At 41.5% G+C, this 15,418-nt stretch overlaps 2 protein-coding genes across 2 annotated transcripts; one reads left to right on the top strand and one right to left on the bottom strand.

Moving 5' to 3' along the window:
• Nucleotides 1-121: 121 nt before the first annotated feature.
• Nucleotides 122-6,668, bottom strand: dnajc7 (DnaJ (Hsp40) homolog, subfamily C, member 7). Its single transcript, XM_035616189.2, has 14 exons — nucleotides 6,553-6,668; nucleotides 5,348-5,436; nucleotides 4,788-4,912; nucleotides 4,349-4,462; nucleotides 4,051-4,125; nucleotides 3,832-3,950; nucleotides 3,368-3,521; nucleotides 3,051-3,215; nucleotides 2,549-2,640; nucleotides 2,385-2,458; nucleotides 2,093-2,239; nucleotides 1,800-1,952; nucleotides 1,569-1,631; nucleotides 122-1,453 (listed from the first exon to the last, which is right to left on the bottom strand). Exons 1-14 carry the CDS (start codon nucleotides 6,624-6,626, stop codon nucleotides 1,416-1,418), a joined length of 1,482 nt encoding a protein of 493 aa, XP_035472082.2. The 5' UTR covers nucleotides 6,627-6,668; the 3' UTR covers nucleotides 122-1,415.
• On the top strand, nucleotides 6,606-9,814 carry nkiras2 (NFKB inhibitor interacting Ras-like 2). Its single transcript, XM_035616197.2, has 4 exons — nucleotides 6,606-6,738; nucleotides 7,153-7,267; nucleotides 7,967-8,208; nucleotides 8,467-9,814. The coding sequence occupies exons 2-4, from the start codon at nucleotides 7,174-7,176 to the stop codon at nucleotides 8,707-8,709; spliced, it is 579 nt and encodes a 192-aa protein (XP_035472090.1). The 5' UTR covers nucleotides 6,606-6,738; nucleotides 7,153-7,173; the 3' UTR covers nucleotides 8,710-9,814.
• Nucleotides 9,815-15,418: the final 5,604 nt, after the last annotated feature.

The raw sequence follows: 15,418 nt of genomic DNA, 5'->3' as shown, positions 1-15,418 counted from the left end.
CCTTTAACGCAGCACAAGTATGGGCACAGACAGTATACTAGTGTTGATATTAAGTATTGTAATTATTCTTATAATAAAACTATTTTAATTATACTATTCTGCTAAAACAAAGAACACACAATTAAGGGGGATCCAGAGGAGGCCAACTTTATTGACATGGCTGTAACTTTTCAAGGGTAAAGAGAGGATGGTTTCACCATAAGGGCAAAAACAATGAGGGCGAAGATGAGAATGCTTTTCTTTTCTTCATTAAGTAGACCAACAGAACAACACACTCATCAGGACGCAACTGAACTCAACTGGGTTTCATCATCACACTGCCCGACTTTCTGGGATGACGGTATGAACACGTCATTGTTCAACACGTATCGCTAATCTGTTGCATTGAGTAAAATATTAGGCAGGTTGGAATCGCTGTTAACGAATATAAAGAGCGTACTGTATTTTCTGTGCAGCATTTCATGCGGACCATCTTCCTGATTTCGTGCCAAAGGGATGCTCGCACTAGGTGCGTATTTTTTTTACATAATAGAAAAGAGTCCTCATCTTTCACCGATGGTCCTATCAGACAGCAATTTTTTTACAATAAATATACATTTTAAAATTAAAAAAAAAAAAAAAATCACAAGTCAACACTTTACATTCCAGTAAAATGTACAATGCAGCAATCTGTGAATGGCAACATCAAACATAAAACCTGTGAAAACAAAAGGGAGGGACTTTGCCGGCAACGAGGCCAGTGCAGATGTCTCCACTACCGACTTTCTATTGTGCTTCCACTGTACTGTACGTGTCGCTCTAGGCTCCAGCTGTGTGAATTAAAAAAATTGGCTCATGACAAGTAGGCGGTTATCAAGTGTGAATTCGTAGCAGCCAACTTCTGTCTGTCTGACATTCTTCAAAAGGGGGCGGGGTGCTGCTTGCTCAGCAATTACTTTTCATGCAGAGAAAACCCCCTCTGCGGTAAGTTGAGGTGGATAATAGCTTTTTGATCAATGCTCAGTTGCATCTCAAAGAGTTCCCCGAGGACGTCACTTCCTGCATGGATCCCTAAGAGCTCTGATGCTATAGCTGCACAATCTCTTCTATCCCTTAAAATCCTGAAATCATTTGGACCAGTGTTGCCAGCCATTACTGGCTCTCAAGTTTGTTTCATTCCGCAAAGTTAGAAAACCAAAATCCAAAGCCAGTAACACTTACCAAGTCAGTCTGAGAGATAATCTTGGTGTCTTTGCTATATGGGCATTAAATCACTTGCTGCATGTGGTTGTTTGGGTTGTATTCATTCAGTCAATGGCATATAAAAGAATCTGACTTGCAACTAGTCAGTCATTAAATACGGATGGTGGGTCAAGGGGGTTGACATTGTTGAAAAGTCCTGGTGTAGTAATTGTTTTGGTGGACGAATCCTCCAATTAACCAAACTGGAAGAAGAAATTCCCTGGTCCAGAAGCTGAAAAATAAATAAGTCCAAACAAAAACAGCAAGTCAATAATTGAAATACATCAGCTGTTAGAAAAGCATCACTTCTCACAAGATTTTTGTTTTACGAGTTGGATCATAAATACCTTCAAAACTAAAACCCCCTGGGCCTCCGAAGAAAGCCTTGAAAATGTTGTTGGCATCAAAATCTGGCAAACAAAAAATACAAGTAAGAATCATCATCAACACAGAGTTTTCCAGCCAGGTGGCATTTTCTAACTATTAAAAAAGCTGTTGCTTTATAATAAAAATATGGATTATTGTCTCAAGCATGACTTGAGACCTCCCGCCCCCACCAGGCCTGCCCAGGTGCTCACCTCCCATGTTCATGCCTTCTTCCTCCAGATCCTGACCGCTGTCGTAGCGAGACTTCTTCTTTGCGTCTGAGAGCACACTGAAGGCCTCGCCCACCTCCTTGAACTTCTTCTCCTCTTCTTTCTGCACCTCAGACGTAGCGCTGCTGTGACGATCTAAGGAAAAGGAGAAGAAGAAAAAAGCAACACACACCACAATGCACACAAGTCAACGTGGACCGAGGGGAGAACTGCAAGAATCGTGTTTGTTAAAAAAAAGTCTGTATAATATCGCATAGGTTGAAGAAATAAAGCACCTGGGTGATGTAACAGTGCCCGTTTGCGGTAAGCTTTCTTGATCTCCTCTTCTGTGGCATTCTTATCCACCCCGAGCACTTTGTAGTAATCTTTCCGCTTGCTTTTCTTCAACTCCAGCTGGGCATGTTTCAGGAGATGCTTATGTTCTGTGGAATGAAGAACAGATAGAAGGGACAGGTTAATGAACAAAAAGAGGAGCAATATCAAAACGGCAGAAGATTTATTCAAAAACAACATTCATTGCCAAAGAAAATACAATATTTGTGCTGAGTGCTGGAGTCCGATTCTCACCTTTTGTCTTCTCTGTCTGGTAAACTTTCTCGTAGTCTCGCACTGCCTCTTCATACAGTTCTGTTTCCATGTAGCTGCAACACAGTCATTATCACTTTACCACATTTGAACAAATCTCTCTCTCTCTCTATATATACAATAGCAGTTAGAAAACTCAGACATACCACTGTGCTCTCCGTAAATAGGCCTTGATGTAGGTCTCATCCAGTTTAATGGCGTTTGTGCAGTCTTCAATGGCCTGTTCTAGTTTCTTCAGCTTTCAAAGAAAAAGAAGGGGGAAAGATAAAGACACGAAAGCTGTGCCCCAGTCCCCTTGATTAGAAATAACAACATATCGAAGATAACCAAAAAGAATTTCTGCTGTCTTGGCCAAGTCTGAGCCTGAACTAATCTTTGAATTTGTCGAACTCAATGAGGGCTTGTGTGCATGTAACTGTATATAATTTCATTACTGCATGTCTGTAACAAGCCTGGGATGTATCTAGAATTAAGCTATTATAACTATTGAGGACCAACAGAAGTGTCAGTTTGTGGTTTTGTTTGCTTCTTTGGCTGTTCCCTTACTTTTATCTAACAGACACAGTTCACACCCTGTTGTTATCTACGACTTTGTGTTTTGTCAGAGCTGATCCACCCAGTGGCATCTCCTCTGTGCATGTTCCTTACCTTGGACCCAACAGTGGCTCTATTACAGTACAACTTGGCATTAGTCTTGATGTTGTTGGGGTCTATTGTGAGTGCCTCAGAGTACAGCTCATAGGCCGCCTCGTAGTTCCCCTCCTTGAACGCCTTGTTCCCCTCCTCCTTCTTGGCTTTAAGTGCTTTGGCATTCTGAGAAAACAACACGTAGGAAGGTGGAAGTCAATCAGACTTAAAAAAGGGATAAAGGAAAATTGCCCTTTTTAAAAAGCTGTTTGATTTGAAGTCACACAAAAAAACTGTATAATTGGTTCAAAAAATTCCCATCTCATGGATTTACTAACTCTGCATGCGAGCCGAGCCTTGTCGTGGTCCGGGGCCATGCGCAGGGCCTGAACAAAGAACTGGACCGCCTTGTCGATGCAGTCTTCATAGTAGAGACAAAGACCGCGCACGTACAGTGCATCCGCATTCGTGGAGTCCATTCGCAGAATATCACTGAATGGAAACAAATAACAACAATAAAACAAACATATTTAAAAAAGAGACATTGAAACGATTAGATTGTGTCATCCTCTTTAAATAGTTATTAACTACAGTAAACTGTGGAATCTATTCTTCCCAGCATTGATAAGCCAGTGTCCAAGGATGTAATGGTGTAGAAACTGAAATGTAGACATGCCCATAGTGGAAGGCAGCAGCCACAGACTTATACTTTTAGAATGACTCTCTGAAAAAAGAGCAAGCACCATAGATCACCTGAGTGCACTCCCCAGAGAATCTTCATTTTAGAAAAATTAGCTCTTACCTGGCAACAGACTGAGCCTCGGGGTAGCGTCCCAGCAGGGCTAAGCACTCTGCCTTCAGTATCTTGAACCTGTGACAGGCTGCGGCAGACTCCAAGGCACGGTCCATGCAAAAGACAACCTAGAAAAAAAATAAATATATATATATATATATTTCAAGGCACATTTATAGTCTGCGTTGTAAAAATGAAGTAACACTGTGATCACTGAGTAAAGCTTACCATCCTGAAGTCTCGCTTGTCAAATCCAATCTCTGCCATTCTCTCATATTCGAGGATGGATTCTGCAATCTTCACCTGCCAAAGGAATTTGTGGTATTCAGTGAAAGTGGACAAACACCTCTAGTAGGTCAGTTGACTTAATTGCTTCACAGCTACTACTGGTCTCTCTTGTGTGCCACCCTTAAAACTTCAGGTCAATATAAGCAGCGGTGCAATTAATAACCTCAAACTTGCATCAATAGTGGATAATGGTGTCCAAATTGTCAGAGCATGCTCTCTGACACAGAGGCCAACTCACCTCCTGCTGGGCCTGGCTGTTGTCTGGCTCCAGCTCCAGAACCTTCTGGAAACAGCGGCTGGCAGCCATGGCATTGCCCAGAGACAGGTGACACTTGCCCTCTCGCAGATGGCCCTGTGGGCAGAACACTTGACATTTCACAAGCTGAATAATAACGTTCCTTCAATTGGCAAACCATGATTACTATCTTTAACATACTTCTTTGTCATATGGCATATATAAGCCACATACTACAATTGACCAATAACACATGCATGAAACTGGTCATACTTACAGGCTGATCAAGTTCATCCTATAGCTGTGCAATACAGTAAATGACTAATGTGTCTAAAACTTTCCCAGGGCTCATGTTAAAAGTTCCCAAGTAGATGCTGTTATAAAGCTAGATATATATTTCCCATTTAGTAGAATGAAAAGTCTTATTCATTTTACAGCCTACCTTCATGAAGGTGTTATCTAGCCGTACTGCTTGCTGGGAATCCTCTAGAGCCTCTCTATACCGGCACAACATCATTAATGTGGCCGCCCGGTTCCCATAGTAACTCGCATTCTTTGGACACATGTCTGAATAAAACAAGTTAGTTAGTTCGCATCCAAAGTCAGAGAGAAATAAAAACTATTGTCAACTGTAGTCAACACATTCAAGTAGGGCTGCAACTAACGATTATTTTCATAATCGATTCATCTGTCGATTATTTTCTCGACTAATCGATTTCTTGTTTGGTCCATAAAATGTCATAATCCCAAGATGATGTTTTGTTTTGTCGACACACCAAAGATATTCAGCTCACTCTCATAGAGGAGCAAAGAAAGCAGAAAATATTCACATTTAAGAAGCTGAAATCAAAGAATTTCGACTTTAAACTACCTGAACCGATTAATCGATGATCAAAACAGTTGGCGATTCATTTAGTAGTCGATTACTAATCGATTAACTGTTGCAGCTCTACTTTCGAGCAAAAGGAAGACAAATCAGAATCATCTAGGGGGAATAATTACCTATTGCCTTGGTGTAAAAATTGAATGCTTCTGCGTAATCTTTCTTGATATAAAAGGCATTGCCTTGCTCTTTGAAGCCCTCGGCGTCCCTGCGTAAAAGTGGGCAGGAAGACAGAAACACAGGGAAAAATCCTCCTGAGATAAGTGGCAATGTGTGTGTGGTGGCAAAAAGTGGTCGTCCGCCAGAAACTGATTTTATCTGGATCAAACTCTCATAACGGGCACATGCACTCAACCTTATGTCCGCAGTAATATCAAAGATATGTCTTTGTGAAACGTTTCTTGTAACGTTTTCTTGTTGTTACCGAATAATCACAATTGTGGCCGCATGTGTTTGCCGTTTATATCGTAATTAGTCATGGTTTGCTCACAGGAAATACGATCCTATTGTTTTTAAGGTCTGTATACATTTGTATGTCTAATATTACTACAATAATTAATCATTATTATGGTCATTAACACGATATATGGTAATGGGTTATGTATACAATAAAGACTCAAATATTCCTTGGAATGCATTATTTTACCTGCTCTCTCCTAGATTATAACCCATGCAGTTTTTTTTCTACCTGTTGAAATACCTTTAAATGGGCCATAAAACACATAAAACACATAAAACACAGTGCCAAGAAGGACAGAGATCACTTTCTGGCAGACGATCACCTGTTGGCACCACAGGGGCAGAGCAGAAGTAACTTGTGTTTTTTAGTTTTTTTTTACTTTACACTTTAAACATCACGCTCATAATTCACATGCAATCGTTGTACGGGACTGACACTGACACAGGAGCCTGCTGGCACCGACATGTCTAAACATAGAGAGAGAAGCGTCGACTCCCAGGGGCCACGAACACGTGACACCTCCGTTACTTATTTTGGAAGCCCGTCATGGTTCCCCATCGCGGCCGGTGGCACCGTCAGCGAGTCGGCGCGTGACGGGTGCCACCGGCCGGTTGGCGCAAAAAGACCGCGGCGACGTGAAAAGCAGAACACACAACGTGAACGACGTTTACAGATGTCCAGGTATTACGCGGTGTCCAAGCAGCCTCGTCGTTATCGTCCCGGGGCCAAACGTAGCGGTCGCACGGTCAGCGGCGGCGGGGCAAGCGGCGCGACGCGACGCGCACCGTGACAGGCACATGTCGCTGTCACGCGTGTCCACGGGCGAGTCGCCGCCGCTGACATCGCGCACCGCGCGCGTCGTACCTCTCGATCTCGTCGTCGCTGAGCAGGTCCATGTCGGGCTCCATGTTCACAGCATCACAGTCGCCCGCCGCCATTTTGCCGTCAATGGAGAAGGGGGCGGGGCCACAGCGCTGCCGCAGTCCTTACGCGGACTGTAAACAGGAAGTGGTCGTCCTCTGGGTCAGCGGGCACAGCGGCGGCTAGCTTGTGAGTGAAAAACTGTTCCACAACTATTACATATGCACACAGCTCGCACATTACAGCGTATACGTGTTTAAGTGCACGTGTAATTTATTCGACTCACCCAGGTTCTTGGAACATTAACGACTCGGCGTGTTATGACGCGCGTCTGTCCGTGAGCTAATGCTAAGCTATTTGTCGTTAGCATACTCAAGAAGCATTTTTGTACAGATGACGTTCCACAGTAATATATATGACTTATAATGATCAATGTTTGTTAAAAAGCTATGTGTTATTTATATGTTAGTCAATGTGGCTAAAAAGAATAAACAACAGCAGAGTAGCTGCCCCGATAACTTGTAGTACAAGGCTATTTTTTTAGTAGCATTACATTGTAATAAGCATTTCACTCATTGTTTTTTTCTTCTTCTGTCTCTTCAGATTTCCACACCTGAGAGAGTCATGGGCAAAAGCTGTAAGGTGGTCGTGTGTGGCCAAGGTGCAGTGGGTAAAACGGCCGTCTTGGAGCAACTGCTGTATGCCAACCATGTTGCTGGTACATATATGTATATATATATTAAATAATATTGTATAACTTGTCATCTACTCTTTTGTTCAGATAACACTGCTGACCTTTATGCTAATAGCTTTGTAGTTTCTATGCAGAATGTCAACTGCTGTTGCTGCGCTGAGCATTACTAATCATAACAGTGTTGTGTGTATTTGGTTGTACACAGTGTCAAGCGTTAATGTGTAATTAGTGGCATTACACTGTAAAATAATCAGTTTGATTACCATAGATTCTCTCAGATAGACTGGAATGTTAACAGATGTCTCAGAGATTGTAATCACTCTGTAATTATTTTTGGAAAAGCAACTCAACATGAAAAGTGTGTTACTTAATAATCAGAGTCAAGGTAATATATAGTATAGTATAATCAACTCGCTCATGAAGGTGGAAACCAGAGCTATAACAAAAAAAACTTATTTTCATGCGGTTTGGTTTTTATTCAAATGAATCATCAAGTTTCAGAAACACTATGTGAGGTGAACTATTTGCAACAATCTGTCAAATGCGGCTTTTAATACAGATTTACTGCATGGTGGTGCTTACCTTTGACACCGTTGTCATACAAAGTGTGCTGTTATTTGTTTCAAGTAGGGAGATATTCAAATAACTCAGTTACAATGTTTTAAAACTTGTGCAGTAAATTACACCATATGAAAACACGTCTATGTCTTTATTCTCTGTCAGGCTCAGAGCCCATGGAGACGCTGGAGGACATCTACATCGGCTCCGTGGAGACCGACCGTGGCACACGGGAGCAGGTGCGCTTCTATGACACCCGCGGACTCCGTGACGGGATGGAGTTCCCTCGACACTACTACACGTTCGCAGACGGCTTCGTACTCGTTTACAGCATCGACAGTAAAGAGTCCTTCAAACGAATGGAGGCACTCAAAAAGGACATAGACCGTCACCGAGACAAGAAAGAGGTGAGGACCGAGTGCATTTATACGCTTGGTAACATGTGACACGTTTCTCGCATTTAAAAGTGACACGTTATGTTCATAGACATTGAGTGAGCTTCCTTATGCTTTGGAATGGGCTCTATAAATGATTAATTTGAATATTGTTTCCTACCATAGCTACAATTTGAGATAAAGCAGATGTAGTGAGGTGAATAAACGTGGACAGTGCTAGACATTACACTTCTGTGGAGTTGGAACTAACCCGACAATCCTGATCCACAGGTGACCATTGTTGTACTCGGTAACAAGCTGGACAAGCAGGACGAAAGGAGAGTCGACTCTAACGTGGCCCAGAACTGGGCGAAGAACGAGAAGGTCCGCCTGTGGGAGGTGTCGGTCGTGGACCGGCGCACGCTCATCGAACCCTTCGTCTACCTGGCCAGCAAGATGACCCAGCCGCAGAGCAAGTCCACCTTCCCTCTCAGCCGCAACAAGAATAAGGGAAGTGGTTCCACGGACAGTTAAATGACCAAACGGGAGGAAGAGGGAGGAAGGAGGGAGGGAAGCTGTGTTAAAGGGAATCATGTCCTGCTAAAGGATCAGTTTTTATATCATGAAGGACTAAAAGTTAAAGAATGTGGAGAAGTGATGAGAAGGACAGGCAGGATGAATGTATGGATATTTACTGAATATACAGTGAGCACTGTTGATATTGGTGTAACGTCCATGTATTGACTGAGTCCAACACTTGAGTCGCTACTGGTTTGCTGTTTGAGGATTGTTCAGACGTGCACTCGTGATCAAGAAAAAACAACCATTGCCGATTATTTAACACAATGTATTCAATTTGTTAGGGTCCTTACACTATTCTGTATCTCAGGACCAACAGAGACAAACAACCATTCACACTCTCACATTCACACCTATTTGAGTGGAGGGGGACTTTAAGTTTTGTAAGGCAAGCCTCAGCCTTGTGTTTGGTTGGATTATGGTCACGCTGTTCATCCATATTCTTCACAATTATTCCTATCGTCGTTGAAACCTACATGATCATGTTCTTGAACTTCTGACAATCAGCATCTGATTTCAGTTTATTTATTCAAAACAGTGCAGGGTTTTAAGACGTAGATTCACAGTGCTCACTTTATAGATAAATTAAGAGCCAGCACACATTGCACACTGGCTAATGTGTTACGTACACATACACAGACTGAACCATAAACGGCCTCAGTCTCAAATGTTACTTAATTATTTAAACACACAAATGCTGAATCTCACATGTTGTAAACGTTATGACTGGTGAAGGGATTTATTGATACATTGTTGATGATGTACAGTGTAATGCTTTTTTTTGTCTGGATATTTGTTACTATATATATATATATATAGTAGAAACTGTATATGTATGCAGAGATTCAATATTGAATGATTGACATTCCTTACCACACATGGCCTTCTGTACCGGCTTTAGAAGTTTGATTATGAGATAAAAGACAGTTTCTGCAGGCTCAGGTGCTACTTTTTCTTCTTGCTATACATGGCACAAATTTATAGATACAGTAAAATGTCATCTTTAAAATCACGACTCATATCATCAGTTACAGTCACTGATGGCGGTGAAGCTGGTGTATTTACACTGAGCTGTAAAATAAAAAAACATGGATGCAACATGAGGTCAAACGTGCAGTTTTTAATATTTGTTTGATTGAAAAAGGGGGAATCTGTTGCTGTAGTCTTGAATATTCATCACCACCATGTTTTTTGGGTTTTTTGGGTGAGCATTCCAGTTTTAATATACTTGTATAATGTGTCAACTTGATATTTGATTGCATGTAAACAAATTAAAGGATTTCCCCCCCTAGAATTGTTTCTAATGTTGTTTAATGTGTGTTGTACTTTGATTCACAGACAGTAGATGTCTCTCATCTTCCAGTGAAATACTCTGGGTGTTGTCATGTAGTCAGTTGCCTCTGCAGGTGGATTCTTAGAATATAGTTTCTGTCAGTTTAATTTTTAAGGAGACGTCAATGTGTATCCACTTCAGTAACCCTGGGTTCACTAATCCCCGGTGACAATAACCTTTTAAGAAGTGCAATAATTTGATAATGAACTTGTATCTAATGTCAGTGGTTTGTTGTCCTCACACTACTGGACAAAATTGTGTGAGTGGACAGGAGAAAAAAAAAAAAAACTTTAAACAACTTTTAAAAAAAGTTTTCAAAAACAGAACTATGTCAAAGAATGAGCACATTGTAATCAGAATACAGTACTAAAATGTAAGTAGCAAATGAAACTCATCAGAGAACAAATCTGTACATGAACCAGACTATTACCAATACTGATCTAACTGTTATTCTTTGTATTAATCACACAAATAATGAGCTGAAATTATTATTATTGATAGTAAAATAATGATATTAGCTGTGTGGGATGCACTGATTTGACAGTAGAGTTTTTTAAATGGTCAGTCCCTATTTTTTGAATCATGAGCCTTCACTCCCCCTAGTGGTCAGAGTGAGGAACAACTTTTGAGAACATTCAGCACCTGAAGTCAAGATGAATTCTGATTACACGTGTGACAGTTGAAAAAAACAGCAAATTTCTTTGGTTAAAAATCTATTTCCTTGTCTCCCTTATAGTGAAAAAAACCTCTTGATTGATTCATGTATACAAGTTTGAAACAAATGGAACAAACTTGGAGAACGGGAAATTAAAATGTCATTAAAATGTCACCTCCTTCAGGGAATGTGATGATGCAATTTTGATGCAGACAACTACATTCAGGAGAAATCATCATCTACTGTGCCAATGATTCACAGATTAATGCCTTCACTAAAAAAAAATATTAAAATGAATCAGGTATCCATGGTGATCTGTGCTCTGCTCTACAGATTTCGTTGTGTACGATTTCTGCAAATCGAGAAAGTTGGTTAAAAGCAGTACCAAATTACTGGAACATGAATTAGTTTTATATCTTCATGAATTATTGTACGGGCGTAGTAGTTTGATAGTCGTGAAAACAACCGGCCCAGGCGAGGTCAGAGATGTTTTCAGCGGAGGAAATGATTTGGCATAGTTCCACATGGGCGTGCTGACTCTGGAGAGGTTAATGCAAGATAATGAGAAAACCTCAAGTGGAACATTTATGAAATGATATCGAGCCCACCTTAGTTTCTCCCCAGAGGGTGTTGTCGTGTACAATCTCATTTCAATCATGTTCTTTTTAATGACTAGAGTTGACCCAGTGCACTGATGTTACATTACTGACTACGACAGTACACTGTGATGTTAACGTTATGTCCCCTAACTCCAAGTAGTGACAAAGAGACTCATCCTGTTAGTTGCCAATACTCCCCCTTTGTCAAAAGCCTTTCCCTATAATAGGCCCAACAGAAAAAGAGGATTCACAACAACAAAATGTGAAATACTGGGAGAGTGTGGATGGATTTGTCCCTTGCCTGTGTGATTTATGAACGACCTCCTCCCTTTACACAACACTGAGCACAAAAGAGAAATTTCTACTCCTCTTGTCACAATCACAGGGCGACAAGGCGACGTCCTTGCGTGGCGACCAGTAATACTCTTTTACTGTTGCGTGACAGCGTGTCTCACTCCCAGGGGGCCCATGAAATAGATAATGTTTTATTCCCCCCCCCCCCTTTGTTTTGTTTTTTTAGTGTGAAGAGGAAATAGACTTCAACCCCTATGAGCTGCTGCAGTGACCCCCGTTTCACAGTTCCCATCATGAAGTGGCAGAATATCATAAACATTTCCACACAGGGATTAAATGGCAGTGTCACCTTTTATTATCTGTGCTATCAGGCTTTTCTTTTTCCTCCCCTGGGATGGAAATATCAGTTATATCAAATGTTCTAGTTGTCATGCTGGCTGCCCACGAGCAGATCGTTTGCACGGGGTGATTTGATCTGAGATAAGTCAAGCTGAAGGCATTCTGAACCGTGCAACATTGGAATCCTATAGTTAAAGCTCACAGTTTGTGCTACAGTGTGTTTGTGAATTTGGAGTTTGACGCCATTAGGCATTTTCTGAAATAGTTTTTGCAACACAGTTGATTAATGTCATGCAAATAATGATATTTAGATGTGGTGGCGACCATGGAATAATTCAATGGGTTTAATAATTATCTTGCATTTACTAGATAATTGTAGTAAAAAAAAAGAATTTAACTACCTTCTGTAAGAAGAGCACAAAAAGAGATATGTATGAAAATGTGCTATACATTTGTTATATTCTCTATATGATCGTGATATATTGATGGTAATCATGTATTTATCAAATGTTATTTTTTAACATGCAGCCACTATATTAAATTATTAGCCATGTCAGTTCCTGTAGAGTTGTTTGACTCATATAAATCAGTGTATCACGGTGACCCGGTGATCAGCTTGCATCTAAAACTTTAATGTTTCCATTCCTTAAGTCCCAGGTTCAATTCATCCTCTCCCACACTTTTATTTCCTGTGACATCTTTCGTTGCTTGCCTTTTTGAATAATAGTGTAAAAAAAGCCTAAAAATCATTTGTCACCCACTTGCTTTCAATGAATCAGAAGCCTGTGTGTTTCTAAACACACACACACACACACACACACACACACACACACAGTGGCTGACTGCAGCAGGAGATAAGGGCGTCACCTTCTCCATGGAGAGCGATCAGATAAGATAATGGAGCAGTGCTGAGGATACACCATCATGTGTCGCGGCTTAGCAAGGTCATCGTGTCCTTCTGCCGTCTCACTGGCTTCCCTTTGATTGAGGTGCTGGACTCGATGTGGTGCCCAGTGCATGAGCTAGAAATAAACAAATACAAATTTCGTTTTGTACAAAAACATAATCCTAGGGATGGGCTCGCGCAAAGGCCTGAGGCGCTGAGCAAAACATCCAAGGGCTCAACTTTAAATAAAGTATTAAAAAGAATCCCTGTCAAAATCAATACACAGCTAACTGAGATAAGTACAAGCTTATACCTGGTGTGATAGATCAAATCACTGAGCCACAGTTTATCACACACGGAGAGTCCACGGCCAGATGCTCCCGTTCGGTTTCACTATATCGAAACTGTCCTTGGGGAAGACGGGGGGAGCACATGCAGCACAGCAGAGACGCGCAGAAACACTGCATCATGTCAGCAGACACACAGTAGATGATGTTGAGCGGCAGCGAGCATGTGTCCCAGCATCCGGGAGGATCCATTACTCCAAAGTAACATGTGTTGTAGTAGTGGCCATGTCTGGAAGATGAAGAACAAGCCTTTCTCTGCACCACATCACTCCATCACTCTGTGTAACACCTGCAAAATTAGGAACATGTATAAAATATATTTGTGTGTGTGTGTGAGAGCAGGACCTGTCCTGACTCTGCTCAGCTTTAACGAACTCGTTCGTCCTTCAAAACAGTGATGTTATCAAAAAATAAATCTCATACGATTGAACCTTATTCAAGAGCAAACGACAGAGCACAAAGGCAATGTCGAGCATCTTCCTGAATCATTCATGTCAACACTGTTTATTCATCCAGCAATCATCTGCCTGAACACACACACACACACACAGACATGCGAATAAAAAACACTTTTACAATTTCTAAAAGCTTTATTTTCCAAAATTCCATCTCTCGTCCTCTCTCTAATGTACAGCACTGTGAGTTGTTGTTTTGATTTTATTTTATGTTGTCAATCCATCCATGTGTACAGTGTTTCCTGCTCACTGGAGCCGTGGAGGGATACCCTGAATGGATGGTCATTTTTAGCATTTGCTCAACCCGTCACCCCTGAGAAGGCCTGGCTAACGTGACGACAGGATTGTTGTCTTTAATAAAAAAAGGCCTTGAATACTTTTTATTAATTCGGACGCCGTCAACAAGGAGGGAAAAAAAGCTCACTCAAAAAAAGAAGATTGTTTTAAATATTTTTCTCTTGTACTTAAAAAAAACCCATATTGGTAAAAGAATGTAAATAAGCGGACAAACAAACAAAGAGAAAGCAAAGCGTTTTTCCCCTGCATGCCGTACAGAGCCTACAGTCACATCTACTCTCTCCTATGATAGCAGTTCATTGTGATACAGATAACAATAACACCTCTGATAAAAATGTCTATAGTTACTCTATGATTTCTCTACATATAATTTTTGCCTTCTCTAGATTCTCTATTTTGAAGAAAAAGCTTTAGGCTCTTCAGGTCAGACTTTTCCCCGATGAGCGATAAGAAACGAACAAAATCAAACAGCGACGATTTAAAGGCTGGCTGGTTCACTGAGTAGTGCGACTGGGGAGAATCACATCGGTTTATGGCGCAGAGACCCGGTGGCGTCGCTTACCCAGAAGCACTCGGGGTTCTTTCTCTCCCTCAAACAAGAAATGTACATCAGATCAAAAGGTCTTGTAAGAAGCACAAGTACTGGATGGCAACTACAGGGTTTTCACGACAGATGGCACTGCTGCATCACAGACGACTATACATATTGCACAATGAGAAAAATGCATAGGATTTGCTCCATTACTGTAATTTTAACGAGGACATGATTTGGTACGAGTGTCGAAGGGAAGGATGACGTGTGATTGTTCCCGAGTCCTTTGCGAGACCCCTGCCAAAAAGTCCGTTCTGGCAAAAGGGAGCGAGGGGGGGGGGGGGGGGGTTTAGACGGCACACAAGCATGAACAGCGATATGACAGGTGATGTTGCACTTGTGACACTCGTCTTCTGACGTGCCATTGTTTTGCTCGGCGGAAGTCGTACAGAAGTTCTCCGGCTCCGCTGCACAGCGATGTGACGTAACGGCTCAGCCCCGGAGTCAAAACGTGTGAGGACCGACCACGAAGCGTCGTCGAGCAGCAAGGGGCAGGACGAGCCGCCACATCTCTAATGACTCGTCGCTGACACTTCAGAGTCGGCCCCTTGGCCCGCGTCGTCGGAGTACATCACACATCATCACAGGTGTGTACAGTAAGACAATAGACAAAACCACTGACACACTGGAAACACATCATAAACATAAACATACCGTATGTATTGCTTTAAAATGTGAGACTCCCTTAGTCATGGATAAACCATAAAGTGATAATTCTCACCTGATTGTTCTTCTTTTTTTTCCATCCAAAGCAAAATTCTCACCGAACTTGACATGGGGATTGTAAAAACATACACCTTGAGCAACGAAAGGTGAACATCAACACAATTTTCATCGCTTTTCGTAAGCAAATCAGTTTTAAGGTGC

This window comes from Scophthalmus maximus, chromosome 17 (assembly GCF_022379125.1).
Source record: "Scophthalmus maximus strain ysfricsl-2021 chromosome 17, ASM2237912v1, whole genome shotgun sequence".
Taxonomy (NCBI): Eukaryota; Metazoa; Chordata; class Actinopteri; order Pleuronectiformes; family Scophthalmidae; genus Scophthalmus; species Scophthalmus maximus.
Note: the sequence above shows the minus strand (reverse complement) of the source record. Positions and strands in the feature narration are given on the sequence as shown.